This window comes from Chelonoidis abingdonii, chromosome 2 (genome assembly GCF_003597395.2).
Source record: "Chelonoidis abingdonii isolate Lonesome George chromosome 2, CheloAbing_2.0, whole genome shotgun sequence".
Classification (NCBI taxonomy): Eukaryota; Metazoa; Chordata; order Testudines; family Testudinidae; genus Chelonoidis; species Chelonoidis abingdonii.
Genome location: NC_133770.1, coordinates 59,730,967 through 59,747,867, shown reverse-complemented (window position 1 = coordinate 59,747,867; position 16,901 = coordinate 59,730,967). Strand labels below are relative to the sequence as shown.

Here is a 16,901-nt window from a genome sequence, read left to right as displayed (position 1 = left end):
AAAAAAAAAAAAAAAAAAAAAAAAAAAAAAAAAAAAAAAAAAAGAGATTCAGTCCTTGAGAAATTTTCCAGTCAAAGAAATGCACTAGGGTTTGCACGAGAATCTTTTTGGTTCCTGTATCTATAAGTCAGCCAAACTCCCAAAATCTGCAAAAGAAGATAAAAGCACTGCTAAGTGTCTGTCATCTCACCCCGGCCCCAGGTTTAAAGAACAGAATATTTTCCATAGTGTCGTGATACAAACAATTTACAAATGCAAGTTCAGGACATGCTTGCACTGGCACTTAAGTCACAAGAAAACCCCACAAGTCTCTTTGTTACTAGTGGGAGGACATATCTTGCGAAAGGATTCATTCTAGCAACAAGGAAAAAACCTCCATATACAATGTGTGTGGTGTTGGCACATACTTCCCTATGACCACACCAATCTCTACAATTATTGCTTATTCATTTACCCACAGTATTAACAATGTAACCTGAAAGGTATGGCTACCATACGTACTAAAGATTAGAGACCAGTGCTGAGTATCTACAAACCTGCCTCTTGACAGTGTGTTCGCTATCCACTCTGCTTGAGTTTCTAGTCAGAAAAGTTAAATGGATGTTGACTAATAGTGTCAGAAATTTCTGCAGTAAATTCCTAATACACCAGACTTTTTTTTGGAAACAATTATGCTAAGTGCACTCACCTCAGTGAAACTGAAGAAGAGTCCTATGCCACCTACAAATCTCAGTACCATTCCTGAATATTCTTCTATTATAGATTCACATGGAGCACAGTCGTTCTTTTTAACACAAGCCTGTAACAGAAGAAATTACGGCTTTTAGACTGTGCTACATTTTTGATAAACATGGGAAGCTAGCCAGAGGCACCTAGTCTTTAGATGGCTTAGTTTTGTCCAAGACTGGCATTTTTTATAAATTGGACTGTAAATAATACTTGACTCCTATGTCATGTTTTTTAATCAGAAGATCTCAAAGTGCTTGAGTACGAAAGAGGTAAGTACCATAAAATGAATTTATACGAATTTCTGTCTTGTGTATTCGATAATGATTTTTCAAACTATACAGTATTCCTGTAAATGTGATGATATACTTAAGCTGCCAAGCAATGGCAATATGGTTGCACACTTCTCTAGAAAAACTTTTATTACTTTCACTCATTCTTAACTCAGTAATCTACTTACAGCAGAGCAGGTTTCACTTGAACTGATGTTTCTGAAACCACAACAGTCTAGATTCCTCTCAATATCTTCTCTAGCACTCTCTGTGTTGTTCCATCCAACCTCTAGAAGTCGGCTCTACAAGACAAGTTAACATACAAAAAAACAAGGGTAGCATTTATTAAATGATGTATTTCACTGGTGTCTACATAGTACATGATACCCACAAACACAGCCCCCACCCTGATATATTTACAGTCTAAAACAGGCAATATACAAATATCATGAATATAATGTACAAATAGCCCAAATAGCTACAGCAAGAAAAATATCCAGTATATAAGGTTCACAGTCCTAATGAATTATCTCCACTCTTTTTCAGATCTACAGTTGTATCACCAGCCAAGTGGCAAGGTGAATTTTAATAGGCAGCAGGTTTAAAACAAACAAAGGGAAATTTTTTTCACACAACACATGGTCAACCTGTGGAATGTCCTGCCAGAGAATGTTACGAAGGCCAAGATTATAACAGGGTTCAAAAAAGAACTAGATAAGTTTGTGGAGGATAGGTCTATCAATGGCTATTAGCCAGCATGGGCAGGGATGGTGTCCCTAGCCTCTGTTTGCCAAAAACTGGGAATGGGCGACAGGATGGATCACTTGATTACCTGTTCTGTTCATTCCCTCTGGGGCACCTGGCATTGGCCACTGTCAGAAGACAAGATACTGGGCTAGATCTGGTTGTTCTGACCCAATATGGCCATTCTTATGTTCAGATCTCTCATTAACCAGATTTTAGTGAAACACTGGTTTTACTGTGACCAACGCTGTGCGTGGCTGATCATCTAGTTACCATGCCCTTATTCACTCCCCGCTGCTGGGTGATTGAATTGTTTCAGATACTAATGCTAAAGGTTAAGAGGCACTAACTGAAGATGTTCCATAAAATCCAATGTAGAGTAAAACATAGTAAATTTAATGGGCAAGTTTGCTGGAGCTGGGACCTTGCACGGATACTCTTGTTCCTCCATAGCAGCAAGTTAGCCAGAAGCTGTAGTATTATAGCAGCAAGCTGCTCAGTAGCACTGAGTTGGCCCTAGGGAAATTCCAGAAAACTGGAAGAAAGCTAATGTTTTGCCAATTTTAAAGGAGGCCAAACAGTACAACCAAGGTAATTAAAAATATGTCAGCCTTGCATCAATCCCAGGCAAAATAAAAGGAGTGGCTTATAAAGGACTCTATTAATAAAGAACTAAAGGAAAATAATAAAATTAATGCTAATCAACATGGGTTTCTGGCAAATAGATCCTATCAAATTAACCTGATATTTGTTTTTGATATTACAAATTTGGATAAAGGTTATAGTGTTGATGTAATATACTTAGACGTGACATTTTGATTAAAAACAGACTGTTAATCAATTTCAAAGGTGCTAACAGAGGTCTCAAAATATAACTGAGAAAAGGGAATTGTCATCAAGTGGGTTTGTCTCCAGTGGTGTCTTGCATGGATCCATTCTTGATCCTACACTATTTAACAGTTTTATCAATGACCTGGAACACAAAAAAGTCACTGAAAGTTTTCAGATGACACTAAAATTGGGGCAGTGGTAAATAAGGACAAGGATAGATTACTGATTCAGAGTGATCTAGATCACTTGACAAACTGGGCACAAGCAAAAAATATCCATTTTAATATGGCTAAATGTAAATGTATATATCTGGGAACAAACAATGTAGGCCATCAGGATGGGGGACTATCTTGGGAAACCGTGACTCAAAGAGATTTGGGGGTTGTGGTAGGGAAGCTGAACATGAGCTCTCAGTGTGATGCTGTGGCCAAGAGTGCTAATATAATCTTGGGATGCATAAATGGGGGAAAACCTCTATCTGGCACTGGTGTGACTGCTGCTGGAATACTGTGTCCAGTTCTGGTGCCCACAATTCAAGAAAGATGTTGATAATTTAGATAGGGTTCAGAGAATAGCCATGAGAATGATTAAAGGATTAGAAAACATGCCTTATAGTGATTGAGCTTCTTGAGTCTATCTATTTAGCTTAACAAAGAGAAGGCTAAGGGGCGTCAATTCAGTTTATAAGTACCTACATGGAGAACAAATATTTAATAATGGTCTCTTCAATCTAGCAGACAAAGGTATAAACAAACAGCTGGAAGTTGAAGCTGCACAAATTCAGACTAGAAATAAGGTACATTTTTAACAGTGTGAGTAATTGATCTTTGGAACAATTTACCAAGGGTTGCGGTGGATTCTCCATCACTGACAATTTTTAAATCACAACTGGATGTTTTTCTAAAAGAGATGCTCTAGGAATTATTTTGGGGAAGTTTATGGCCTGTGCTATACAGGAGGTCAAACTAGAGGATCATAATGGTCCCTTCTGGCCTTCAAATCAATGAATTCAAGACGAAAAGCTTTCAGAAAGGGTGGGTGCAAAGGTGAGGAAGAGAACAAGGGAGCAACTTTCCTACTTTCACCTCACACACAGCCAAAGCCCTGCCACACATACCCCTTTATCCCATGAGAGCTGTCCCTGGTTTTTTCCCCAGATTGAGAGGTGTGATCACTGCCATCAGTAGCTCCTGCACAAACTATGCTTGATAACATCTTATCCACTGTGTAAACCTCACTAGGTTACACAGCTGGGCTATAGAAATGAAGTTGAATAAAGGAGGTAACCTTAATAAATGGCACAGATTTGTGAAGTCTAGCAGTTCAAACAGGGTATAAACTTAAATAAAAGAAAGAGACTGGCTTTTAGAGGCACACTGTGTGCCCAGGGGATGCAGCTGGTTCCATATGCAAGTGTACTACTAGACAGTCACGAAACAGGGGGTCAATTACCTGACTTTTGTGGATAGAGGAAGGAGATACACCTTAAATGAAATAGGTTTTACAAGCTGAACGGATTGGACTGAATATACCTATAATAGCCATAGTTTTGGGATTATTCATCTTATTATATAGAAATGTTTTTTTATACACATAAGTAATTCAGTACTAGTCTCGTTTGCTGTTATATTCAGTTTAGATTAGTGCATATTAGTTCAGCTTGCTTCAAGTTGCTGAACTTCACATCACATAACTGACATACTTGAGAACAGAAATGTAACCAGGAAGTCTAAAAGTACTAGAGTCATAATATAAACTGCATAAATTTCCTCCTAGGAACCTGACACTGAGCACTGATTTTGCAGCAGTCCTTAGCTTAATAAAACATGTGAAGAAGGTCCCCATCATCCTTTATAGATGTATACAATCAATATACTATGCATACTACAGTTTGATCAAGTTGTCTAGGCAGCAGTACATAGCCCAAAACTATCTACAACACAACATTTTTGTTCAACTGAAAATTCAGAAGAAATTTCTTACCTGCTGATCTTTGTTCAATGCCAAACAAGCACAGGAGACTGAAAATTGGACAATGAACACTAGCAAGAGAATAATCATGTACTGAAGAAAAACAGTTAAGGTTAAATTTTCAAAGGAATTTTAGGTAAGCAAAGCATGTGCTTAACAGTTACATGAAGAGTCAAGTACACCTCTGCCTTGATATAACACTGTCCTCGGGAGCCCAAAATTCTTACTGCATTATAGGTGAAACCGTGTTATATTCAACTTGCATTGATCCACCGGAGTGCGCAGGCCTGCTCCTCCCCCCGGAGCACTGCTTTACCCCATTATATCTACATTTGTGTTATATTGGGTGGCATTATATCGAAGTAGCAGTGTATGTACATAAATGGTGCTTAAGAATATAAAAGCTATTGAGCATCTAAATGGGAGGCCTTGGCCATCTTTTGGAACGTATAAGTAAGTAAGAGCTCAACCAGACAATGCTTTATGATATAAGTTTAAAAGAAAAAATTTGCAATGCTTTGTATTTGTTTTCTACAAGTTCACATGATGTTAAAGATCCCATGGGATAGGGATTATAAATTCTAATGCTATCGTATGAGACAATATATTCATGTAATATTTAAGAAAAATCTTGTAAATGAGTTCCAATAGATCATGGATTAGGGACCCAATCTTATGGGGTTCCACAGGCTTCTGTATAGATTATTTAGGTTAATCTTTCTATCTACCCATTGGGACTCAGTGCTCAGTCAAGAAGATACTGTCAGAGATGCTTAGTTTTGCGGTTCTCAAACTGTGGATGTCTCTCCCCTCAGGTAACATGCTTGTTAACAGTAAAAATGTTTGAATGAAAGAGACAGACGTGAGAAACTACAGACCTCAACTCTATTGTCCCTCTGCAAATTTGTGTACATAGAGTCAATCCCTTACCTCTCTCTAAAAGTGTAAAGTTTCAAAAAGTTCAATGAATAGAAGAAGGTTGTGAGCAGAATACATCTGGACAAGAAGAAGTCTTGAGATAAAAGAGAGAGGTGAGGGACATATGCTTGTTTTGTTAAAATATTATATGTCTGCTGTTGAAGAAAAAAAAATCCAGAATACTTAATGTTGTTGTTTTAGTTAAATAAAACAATTTGAAATATCTGTCTGGTGATGTTCTCCTCCTAATACAGCATGGCAAGAAAATCCTCCAAGTATTAATGATTAACCTGTTGAATTGGAGATATTTCTGAAGTCATTGGGAGGTGAACTATCTGCTTCAATTATCTTTGGTAAATGAAATAACCAAAACAATCATTCATTTTCTGCTACAGCTGTAAAACTAATCTGAGAAGTTTTCAAAATAAAATCACTTTAAAAAATGTATAGTGTGTACCTTCTAAAACAGAAACCTACATTTATCTGAGTTGTGAAGAATATGTATTAAGGTTATAACAACCAACAAGAATGCACTTTTATGTAGAAAACCATGATTAAATCGAGTCTTCCTGACTAGTGATTTAAATCACTAAATTGATGTAAATCAAATCCACTCTGCTATAACCTATGGCCTTCTGTGTACCACAGGAGAGGCTCCTAGAGGTTGTCTAAAGAAAAAATATTCAAAATTGACAAAAAGGTATATTTGGAGAGAAAATAGCAAGCCATAACTCTGCTGAAATATATTGGACAGAATGGAAAAATATCTAGCCAGAACAGGGCATGTCTACTTGCCTTTTAATGCCTATTTAATCTATTCATTTGTATTATAGCAACACCCAGGAACCTGACTAATGGATCAGGACCCAGTCATGCTAGGTGCTTTACAGACAAAACAAAGAAAAAAAGTCCCTGCCCCAGAGAACATTTATCTGCTGACCTTATTAACAAGGTTGCAAATTTAGATCAGCAATATTTTTTGTGATGCAGAGGACTGTCTGCAATAATTTTCATCAGACAGCTGACCTAGAAGTGGGAAGTTCCATACTCCCATTGCTAATCCCAGACTCAAAGTTAGTAAGGATTTAAATGACAGATTTCCTGTGCACAAAGCAGTTAATTTTCCAGGCAGTCTTAGTGAGTAGGCAGCACCCTTTGTTCAAACATTCTTTTTCCTTCCATGACTCAGAGTCTCACCTTATTATAGAAAGTAACCTGAACCTGCATAAAAAAAACTTACACAGGACAGTGTTCTGATGTTCATTGACAGATTTGTATACTTCTGGAAACTGAACTACTGTATTAGCAAAATTAAAAGTCTCTCTTTGATTTTTGGGTGCAGTCCAGTAATGACAAATAAAGTTGGAGTTGATGAATCTTTACCCACCCCCGCCAAAACGAAAGCTAAATACTATTAAGATTTAACCATGGAGGGAACCACCATAAACTACTTACATAGCATCAACATGGCACTTTGTCAATAGCATTAGATAAAGTGCATGCTGTGACCCCCAAGAACCTCTTGGTGCCATCTGACAAAGGGTTCACTGTAACAGCCACTGCTATCAGGCCAGAAAAACTCACTACACCCACCACAGTTTTCATAGTATATATCCAAAGAGGATCAAGTGAAGTGTCTAATAAAAGCATATGTCCTACTGATCTTAATCATTATGAGATATATGGGTGGGTGATATTTAGGATGCATCTATGTACTGAAATTATATTTTAGAATCTGTGACCCATGTAGGTCTGACAAACAGGTTTTGTCAGACAAAGATGTAGCTTCACCTGTCTGCATGGTAAGTAAGCATTGTAAGACAACACAATGGAAGTCGGTTGGCACACAACATCAACACAAAGATGTGAAAGCACCATGGAACCAGCACACGAGGGAATAAACCACAAGGGTCATCCCGACTCTATAGACAAAAACCGTAGATTTGGAGGTGTAACAAAGCAGCAAGAGGACACTTTTTTTATCCTTCACTGAAGTGCCAAAAAGAACAGTGAGATACTAGTCACGTTGATTGGTGATGCTGGGAGATTGCTTTAGGTGAGTAACTGCTTTAAACAAGGATTTTAGCTTTTTAAAGTTAAGTTTGACTCTCAGGATTGTGTTATAGTTTTTGTTTTATATGTAACCATTTCTGTTTCCACTTGTCAGTCTCACTCACTGTCTTGGGTCGTGGCTTTTGATAATATATTTATAGTAAAAACAGTCTTAAGTTTATCTCAGTGATGTGATGTTATCAAGGACCTGCTCCTGAACTGTATCAGACAAACTGTGTTATAGTGTTACTTTGGGGACAGCAAATCTGGTAATTTCTGTGGGTGTCCAGTTAGAGGGGCTGGATGCTGCAGGGGGATGTTTCTAGGAGGCTTGGATACATCTATTGTTAACCTGCAAAACAGAGCCCTGTGGAGATTGTGGTTAGTGGTGTTAGGGAACTGACGCGCAGTTAAGCACCGGCAAGTCTTCCTCTCGCTGAGGCAGGAGGGTAACAAAGAGACTCTTCATCCTGGGCACCCCGAGAAAGTGTCTCACATGCTCAATTCTAATTTGGGCTGACAAAGGACGATATGTGAATGAAAACAAAAGGATGCTGAATTAAATAAGCGTCATCTGCTTCACAGAGATCCAAAAATCCAACTGGTGCTTGAGAAACATCAAAGTTTCCCTATAATAAATTCAGGGAAACCTGTTACACAAGGGCTGTCATCTGACTCCATTACAACACAGTTGAGTTTACTTTAATCTAGAGTTAGAACTGTGTTGTAATTAGGTCAGGGGACAAACATGCAGTAAAAGTCTCCTGCGACTGTTATAGATGAGATGTAGATGAGCCCTTGACAGAAGTAACATTTTCATCATATAAATAAAAAGGAAGCAAGAGGTTTAAAAAGAAAACTACGGTGCATGAAGTGGAGCATTAGGAGAAGTAATTTTGTGGCACAAATTGGGAAGGAGTGTTGGGACCCCTTTTTGTTCTGTGTTTGTATAGCATCTAGCACAACGGGGTTCTGATCCACAAATACAAATCACACACACAAAACCCCCTCCCCCCCCCCCAACACCACAACTTGTGTTTGTAAATTCCCAGTCAAAGGATACAAAGAAGAGTAACACTTGATGGTGTTTGACTGCACCAACCAATCCAACCAGAGCGATGAGGAACAGAAAGATCCCCACTGCAACTGCCACGCCAACTACTCGGAAACTAGAAATGAGGCCAAAGCCTATACCCCATGCTGCAATTCCAATCAGAAGTAGGCTGACCAGCTACTTGGGGGCGGGGGGGGGGTGCGACAAAGAGAAGAGACAATTAGTATGTAAAAGAAAAATAAATATATAGTCTAGATTGCTAGTACTAAGCACTAATGTTTCCTGCCATTATAAGATGATACATCTCTCCCCTCTCATCACTAAAAAACAAAAGTCCAAAATGTGAGGTTAATTTAAAAATGAGCTCCTGTAGAAAGTTCTCTTGTTCATAACTTAAAGTGTACATTTACCTTTCAATATTGTGAATGTGCTGTTTGTTCCAACACATTCCCTCTCCAGTTTAAGACCAACGTCTCATACTAGAGACACCAATATAACAATGGGAATTAAAATAGAGTTGAACATGCATCTGAAACAATGATTAACAGCTTTATACCACAAATTGAGAAATAAATTAGAGTTCCAAATACCTTGTGAGAAATGCAAGGTCTATTTAAAGAAACAGGATATACTTGGCTCCGTTGCTATGTGAACAGGTTGGAAAAAATATCCTACTTTCTAGACCTATAATCCAATCAGCACTACACCAGTGTTAATGGTCAACATTTTCTGAATTGTTGATTTTAGGACAATACACATTTACAGAGATCAAATGCAAATATGCCACATGTCAAATACTGCAGACAGCAAAACAAACAGTCAGGAGTCTTGTCCTCCTGGAATGTTCCTTTGGGAAATCAGCTTTACTATGAAGCAAAAACTACTCTAATAATCACAACAAATTCAAAATGCTCTCAGTAAGCAGTCTCCTTCCTTTCAAAGGATGATGTTCTGAAAATGCAGACTGTGGTTCAGCCAGTTTATTAGAAATATTGTTTTATGAGTAGGAAGGTCCAGCCTTTCCTGTTTTCACTGTAACACAAAGAAAAGTGTTGGAGCCAGGAAAAACTCCAGGATAGTTAGATCGAGGGTGGAATATGAAGGGGGGAAGTAGACTACAAATAATCAGAGCCCTAAACAAACTATGAAAGAAGATGCAAAGAAAAAAAAAAAAAAAAAGAGGGGGCGGGGAGAAGGCCTCACTTCTGGCCTTGCCAAAAGTAATTGAGTTCTAATTAAGTGCAGCTGTAAGTGTTTTGCCTAGTACAACTATTTGATTTTACTAATCACATAAATGCAATCTGAGCACTACATATGGCTTTCAATTTCCAGTTAAACAAATTTACAGGAAGACACCTTTGCGTCTTCTCTTCAACCACAAACAAAAGACTTCAACCCAGCCTCAGTTTCAACATAGTTACCCAGGGCCATTTCTAAAGGTATTTAGGCACCTATTGGGATTTTCAAAAGTCCCACTACGGAGGATAAAAAAAAAAAAAAAAAAAAAAAAAAAAAAAAACACACAGCCCCCAAAATATGATTTGTGACATATATAAAAATCCACTATGTCACTAAGGGTTTGTCTGCAGGGGGACATACAGGAAAAATAATCCAAGCTAATTAAGGTGTGAATTTGAAATGGATTAGTTAAACTACATTAAACTCCTGTATGAACACACACATTCAAATTGAAGTGGTCTTCATTCAGTTTAGTTGAATTCACTTCCAAGGTGAATTAAGAGAAGCCAAATTAAGGCCACTTTAACTTTGAACAACAGCATCGACATGGGGATGTAATGCTTTTTAATTAATCTGGTGGCCTGGATTTTTCATTTTACTGAACTAGTCTTAGAATAAAACTAGGTGAGGAACACTCTGAACAACATTGGCAAACAGCCCTGTATCTCTCAAGGCCTTTTTCTGGAGGAGGTAGGGAATTTGTTTTGTATTGATTTTCATAAAGACAATGAAAAGTTCAAAAAGGTAAAGATACACTTTGCATAAGTCTCTAAATATCAAACAAGAGCCAAACAAGAACCATTTTTGCTCATTTTGAACTGTAAGTTCTTAAGCATCTGTACCAAAGATATCTGCTACCTCTTTTTCCTGACAGTCCTAGCTAAATGCCTTTTCCCTTAGCCATGTGTCTGAGTGGCTGTTGGGACCCACCAGGGCTAGCGCTACCTGCTGAAGCACCTATACCAGTGCCTGCCTCTTACTCATATCCACAACCCCCATCCCCCAGAGCTGGGAGCAGCTGAGGGAGGGGGGCAGGAGGAGAGAGGGGAGATGAGGCTGAGGCTGGGAGCAGGGCCAGGGACCAAGCCGCAGCCAGGGGCAGGATTGGAGTCACAACTGGGCTGCAGTGGGGGCTGGCAGCCAGGGCCATGTGTGGCTCCACTCCTGGACCAGCCCTGCCCCCAGCCTCAGGCCCCGGTGGAACAAGCGGTGTTGCAGTCAGGCTCCCAGCCAAGTGCAGAGCTGCACTGAGCCAGGGCTGTGGCTAGAGGCAGGGCCAAAGCAGAGCTCTGGGTGAGGAGGGGCTGAGTGGTGCTCTTGCCCCATGGGGGCTGCCCTGAACCCACTGTGCTCCCCAAAGATCCCACCATACCCTCATAGGGGGGCACATTCTACACTTGGAGGCACATGCTGTAAGTCAGAGGACCCCAAAGTCACAACACACCTGGCACACAGGGGTTTGGGGGTATTGAACAGGCAGTAAATTTCCTGTTACCAATCCCCGTGAGTCAATCAGTCCTTTCATTATAGCTGCTTCAGTACACACACAAACTTCAATGAAGAGAGGTCTTCTCCAATATCATAGCTTATTTTAGCTATGATATTGGAGAAGACCTCTCTTCATTGAAGTTTGTGTGTGTACTGAAGCAGCTATAATGAAAGGACTGATTGACTCACGGGGATTGGTAACAGGAAATTTCACCTGTAGGTCACTTGTTTAACTAAAGGAGTGATCAAAGCCTAGTTACTAAACAACCTTGTGACGTGACACAGGCAATATATGTGAAAGGAGATAGGAACACTGTAAGTCAGAAAAGCCAGTTCTGCCATTGGCATGACAGTCCAGCTTACTTATGCATAATACTTGCTAGTTCAGAGCAAAATGGGTTTGCTGCTTTTAACTGAAAGAATAATCTCCTTTTCAGAGGAATCGTATACTAAACATCAGAGACATTTTTGTTCCATGTGTTAAGAGAACCATTCATTTTTGCAACTGTTAGAAAAACTAGGTGCCTGTATTTTCATCTTTGTTGGTTTTCTGTGGCCAGCTTGAGACACCTGGTACCATATTTTCAGAACAACTGAGGACTCAGTCCTCATGATTTTTTCCACAGCAGGAATGAGAGGGTGGGGTAGCATAAAGGCATCTTTAAGCCACCTTTGTGCCTCCTATACTCTGGGCCTTGCTAGGGGCCAGCCAAAGGGCTGCTCTAAATTATGCTGGTTCAGAACAGCCAGACTATAGTACACTCCATGCCCCCCCTCTTCTCACCTACTCTTGATTTTCCCCCTGTAGCTGTGCTGGCAGCTACACACCAATCATTTCCTTACACTGAGGATATTTCTCGGAGACCTGTTTCCTCCCTCTTTATATCATCATAAAAGAGGTGGATAGTACAGCAGAAGTCAGGCCTATGTATGTCTCATGCTCCACTCCCAAATACTGAGGCACACAAAATTAGTGAACCCTTTTGAAATTTTGACCTTAAGTTTATTAAGGAACCAAACAACTGCTTGGTTACAACTAAATCTTCTCCTCAAACTCTCATCAAAAATACAGTGCCACACAAAGTGCAGAAGAATATATAGCAGCAACAGGCAAGCAAACTATCACAAACCTACACCCATCTGTTAAACCAAAGCCAAATTCTGAGGTCTCCAAGTGTTTGGAGATTCCTTGAGAAAGACAATTCTGGCAGGGTTGCCTATATAGCCAAAACCATGGTTGGTATGGAAATTATGCATGATTTCCAATCAAAGAGATAAAACAGGGAGTCCAGGCTTCTGGTAAGTGCTAATAACTCCACAGTTCTTGCCACAGCTCCTCATGCTTTCTGAGACTTGTATGTGGAGTCAGTGGAACCTATACCATCAGCAGTACGGTCATAGTGCGTTTACCACTAGCAGTTTACTACGGATTTCACTTAAAAACAAAAACAAGAAGCCAATGGAGGTTAACTTTATCTGCTTGAGCAGCCTTTCTACCACAAAAAGTCTGATCTCATGTTCTGGCATCTCTATAGCTAAATACAGACACCGTGCTTTGCTTATGCTATTATTTGCATGAGCTATTATTTTTGTGTATTTTCTATATATTAATAAATAAAAATTATAATGGCTATTAATATGGAACCATAAACACTGGAAGTTGCCTGGCTCCATACCAGTATCTGACAATTAAATAAGAAGTGGAATTGACATAAACCTTGTAATAGATTGATGTATGGTAAAGCCAAGTAAATTTCCAAGTTTTTGTCACATGAATCTTAGAAATACTCCTAGGCTCTCTGTAGCCAATGTTATGCACTATAAAATATGCACAAAGAAACTGGTGACAAGAGCCATGCAATGGATCAACATGATTTAGTTTAGGTTAACAAGAATATGTATTAAATATTTAGAAGAAGCTTCTGTATAATCATTTTGTATAGACATAAAAACTGAGTCCATCTCAAAAAGCTACCTTCAAGAAGTTACCTTGGGTGGAGAAGGTGTTAGATATGGGAAAACAGAATATCTACAAATATCAAAGGGATGAGGTAGGGCTGCTCAGTACAAGCAGTTACTGCACAAACTTCTCCTTACTATCTTGGCACTGTACTCCCAAACTTTTTATTAAAAACTCATTAACAACAAGTAGTGTGGTCACTTAGTAGCTGCTTGTTTACATCACAGGTTGCAAAATTCATTTTCATATTAACTCAAATGGAAATTTGCTGCTCTGTTCTCCTACATACTATGCACTAACCCATTACCCAATAAGAACTTGTCCCATCCTGGCACAGAGTCAGAGAAGTCCTCTGGTTGATCTAACTTATGCCTGATTGCACATGACTCCAAGAAGCCACTGAAGCAGCAAGAAATCACTGGGAAATAGGTACACCCAGCCCTTTCCCTCTTTACCCTGGGAAAACCCACTGTGCCAATGGTAAGGGAAGGGTGGCAAAGAAACTGATATGGTGGCTCTTCTCGGCTACACTAGGATATCGTATACAGAGGGAATCCTTGAAGAAGGAAAAAGGGACAGATTCGCTAGCTTTGGAAGATATTTCCCATGATGTATGGCCACCTCCCACTTGGCTAATGCTTTGCTAACAGCCAGGCTGGCAAAGGGTTGTCTTCCCAATATGAGAATTTCTGTCCTCATCCAAAATCTTTTATGAAAGCCAAAGCAAATTTTATTTTCAGGTTACATTGGGAGACAGGGAAAGGGAACACTTTTGAAAAAGAAACAGAGAAAGGAGGTGGTATTAATCCAGTAATTACAGCAGCTGTAGTTACCATAATCTAACAGCATGACAGGCAGTGTTATAGAAATATAGAGCTGTATGCAAAGCATGACATAATTTCAAAGTAATACTAAAGTATAAGACAGTTTTACATACTCTCTCTAGATAAATGAGAGCTCAATTACCAGCAAACCACTATACAAACTGTAGATTTTTCTAATCAGATCTGATACCAAAATGAGATGTCACTCAGTACATGGTACAGACCTGCGATTCTCTTTCTTCTCTTACATGAGGAATGTACAGTTAACAATGTTGGACTGATAAACATCCTTGTATCAGTTTACACTCCTACATATTTGAGGTTTTCTTCACATCTGTAACAGCTAGAAACTTACTTTTGTTTGTCAAATTAAAGCTGAGAGATTCTAGAGAACAAGATACTATCTCCAGAAAGGTGCAAATATGCAGAACTGCAGATGATTCCAAAAGTGATTTCCAGGCTGACCTGGCTTTTGTGTACATTATTGTCAAATGTTTGTTAAAGTAACCAAAAATATTAAATGCACACTATAATAATTAAATTTAGATTTTTAGGAGACCTGTGGAAGGAAACAGTTATATCATCTCACTACACTTCTCCCTGTTTTGGCACTAAAAAGCCTTATAATAAAAATATCGTTGCAAATTTTGTTTTCTTTTATATATTGGAAATAGCTGCTTAGGGGAAGGTGGAGGTAAAATTAGAGAGTTGTTTTTTTAATTTGAGCACTGCAGCAAGTCAGTCATTTGCACATACAACTTTTGAATCCAGTAAAAAAATAAAATTTATACCTCCTCCTCCCCCTCCCCAAACTGCCAGTACCCTAGGCAACAGCTCTTTGAAATATTACTCATTTTAAAAAAGGAAATTGACTTATGAAAACATTATCGGCATTTCTAAGCCCCCTATTGCTACAATAGCTGGAGGCTCTTTAATATCCCCCCTGTGTACAAGCATCTATTGAATGAACTTGCTCATATGTGCAGCCTAGATAAAAGATTTTACAGAGCCGAAATAATATACAAGTACAGAAATTTTATATGTTATGTTAGAGACCTCTTTTAGCACCTTACTAAGTACTATGCCAAAAATGTAAAAAAGGAGCCTTCCTCGTTCCTTGACTGGCTAAGGAGATCTTTCTAAGTAAAAAAGGTGTGAGCACATTTATTCTCAACTTTAACCAAACAACACTCAGGCTTTGCAGTGCTCTTTTCTCACTTTCTTGGTCTGCCTTGTTTTATAACATAATAATGAGAAACTAAAGGTAATAGGTATAGGTGACAAGATGATTTAGTCAGGTGGAAGTTGGGGCGGGGGGTTAGCGCGGGAGAACCACTTTCCAGAGCCTAAAGTGCACTGGTCAGCAGTTACTAACTAAACACGATAAGCAACAGTCTCAAGGAGAAGAAGGTGGATTTTGATCTGAAACAAGACACTTTGCTCCAGTTTACAAGACACCACTATGACAGTATGGTTTTTAAAACAGTTGTCGTTAGTTAGCAGTAGAAACCAGACTGATTCTACTGAACCCTGGAGACTTTATTGATCCACAAGATTGGCATGGGCATGGGCATGTGAGCCCCTCTCAGCTCCTCCCCTCCCCCAACCCTAGGAACACACAGATCTCTGCACCACCCCTATACAAGTCTGATGCGCGGTCAAACAATCCTGCCTGTCTGTTAGGAGATTCAAGGCTGACTTCCCCCTCAGGGAGACTATGAGCAAGCCAGACACCGAGACCCCAGCAGCTGTTGGTCCTTTAACTCCCTGGCCGATCTTTCCGCTCTGCCTGCAGGTGCCGCACAGGCAGGAGCCGCTGCTGATCCCTGGAGGTTCCTCGGGGGAGGCAGGGGAACCGTTTCGCTGTAGATCCAAGCTGGCTCCGGCGGTGCCCTGGCTAATGGGGAAGCAGAAGAACCGGCGCGACGCCCCAGCCTCTCCTGCTGCAGACGGCGAGGCTGTGGCAGCCGCAGGCGACAGCCCGACCAGCAGGGAGCTGCTCTCCCTCCTCCTCCTCCTCCTCCGAGCGGGGGCGTTACACTCACTCGGGGCCCCCCCAAGGCTGGCGCTGGGCCGGGAGAGGCGGCAGCTACTCACCGTGTAAAGCAGGTTGAGGGCGCACAGGCAGTTCTTGGAGCAGGTGAAGCCGCCGCAAACCATCTCGCCAGCGCCGTTGGCCGCGGCTGGAGAAGGGGGCTGCCGCGAGCACGCAGCGAGCGAAGGCAGGAACTGCGAGGGCCCGAGGGCTGGTGCCTGCGGTCCGAGCGGCGCGGCCAAGGCGGGGCAGGTGGCAGCTGGAGCCTGCAGTGCGCCGAGAACTCACGCACCCTCCCGGCGTCTCGCGCCGGCTATGCCACCTCCTTGAGGGGGGTGGGGTTGAGGGGAGCTGCGCTCGCCGCCCCCGCGCTCGCTGATTGGCTGCACTTCGGCCACAAAGGTAAAAATATGCAAACGAGTGGAGAGCTGAAGCGTAGCGGCGGCTGGAATCGGGGAGGGGGTGGGGATCAGCTAGGTAGCTGCGGGGAGTCCAGGTGAGGGCGGTGGGAGCCGGAGCTGCAACCTGGGGAGCAAATGCTGACATGCAGCGAGCCAGATGCGCACTACTGAGAGTGCATCTGCCCTGGTAGGTTTCCACTGGCCTGGAGCGCCCCGGGGCTTGCATTTGTGCGCCCCGGCTTTAGTAGCAGGGTGCATCTGGCTGAATTTCATCCTCCTCCCGCGTATCCACTGTGCTTAGATCTGAAAACACAGGTGCAAGGAGATTGCAGGCCTGTTTCAATCCGTGGCCATCAAGCTTCACTAGTAGTTTCCCCAGGAATTGA

General features: G+C 40.9%; 1 protein-coding gene across 1 annotated transcript; it reads right to left on the bottom strand.

Annotated features, from left to right (window-relative positions):
- Positions 1-16,339, bottom strand: TSPAN13 (tetraspanin 13). Its single transcript, XM_032801426.2, has 6 exons — positions 16,177-16,339; positions 8,578-8,745; positions 4,557-4,637; positions 1,187-1,300; positions 689-799; positions 1-146 (listed from the first exon to the last, which is right to left on the bottom strand). Exons 1-6 carry the CDS (start codon positions 16,237-16,239, stop codon positions 72-74), a joined length of 612 nt encoding a protein of 203 aa, XP_032657317.1. The 5' UTR covers positions 16,240-16,339; the 3' UTR covers positions 1-71.
- Positions 16,340-16,901: the final 562 nt, after the last annotated feature.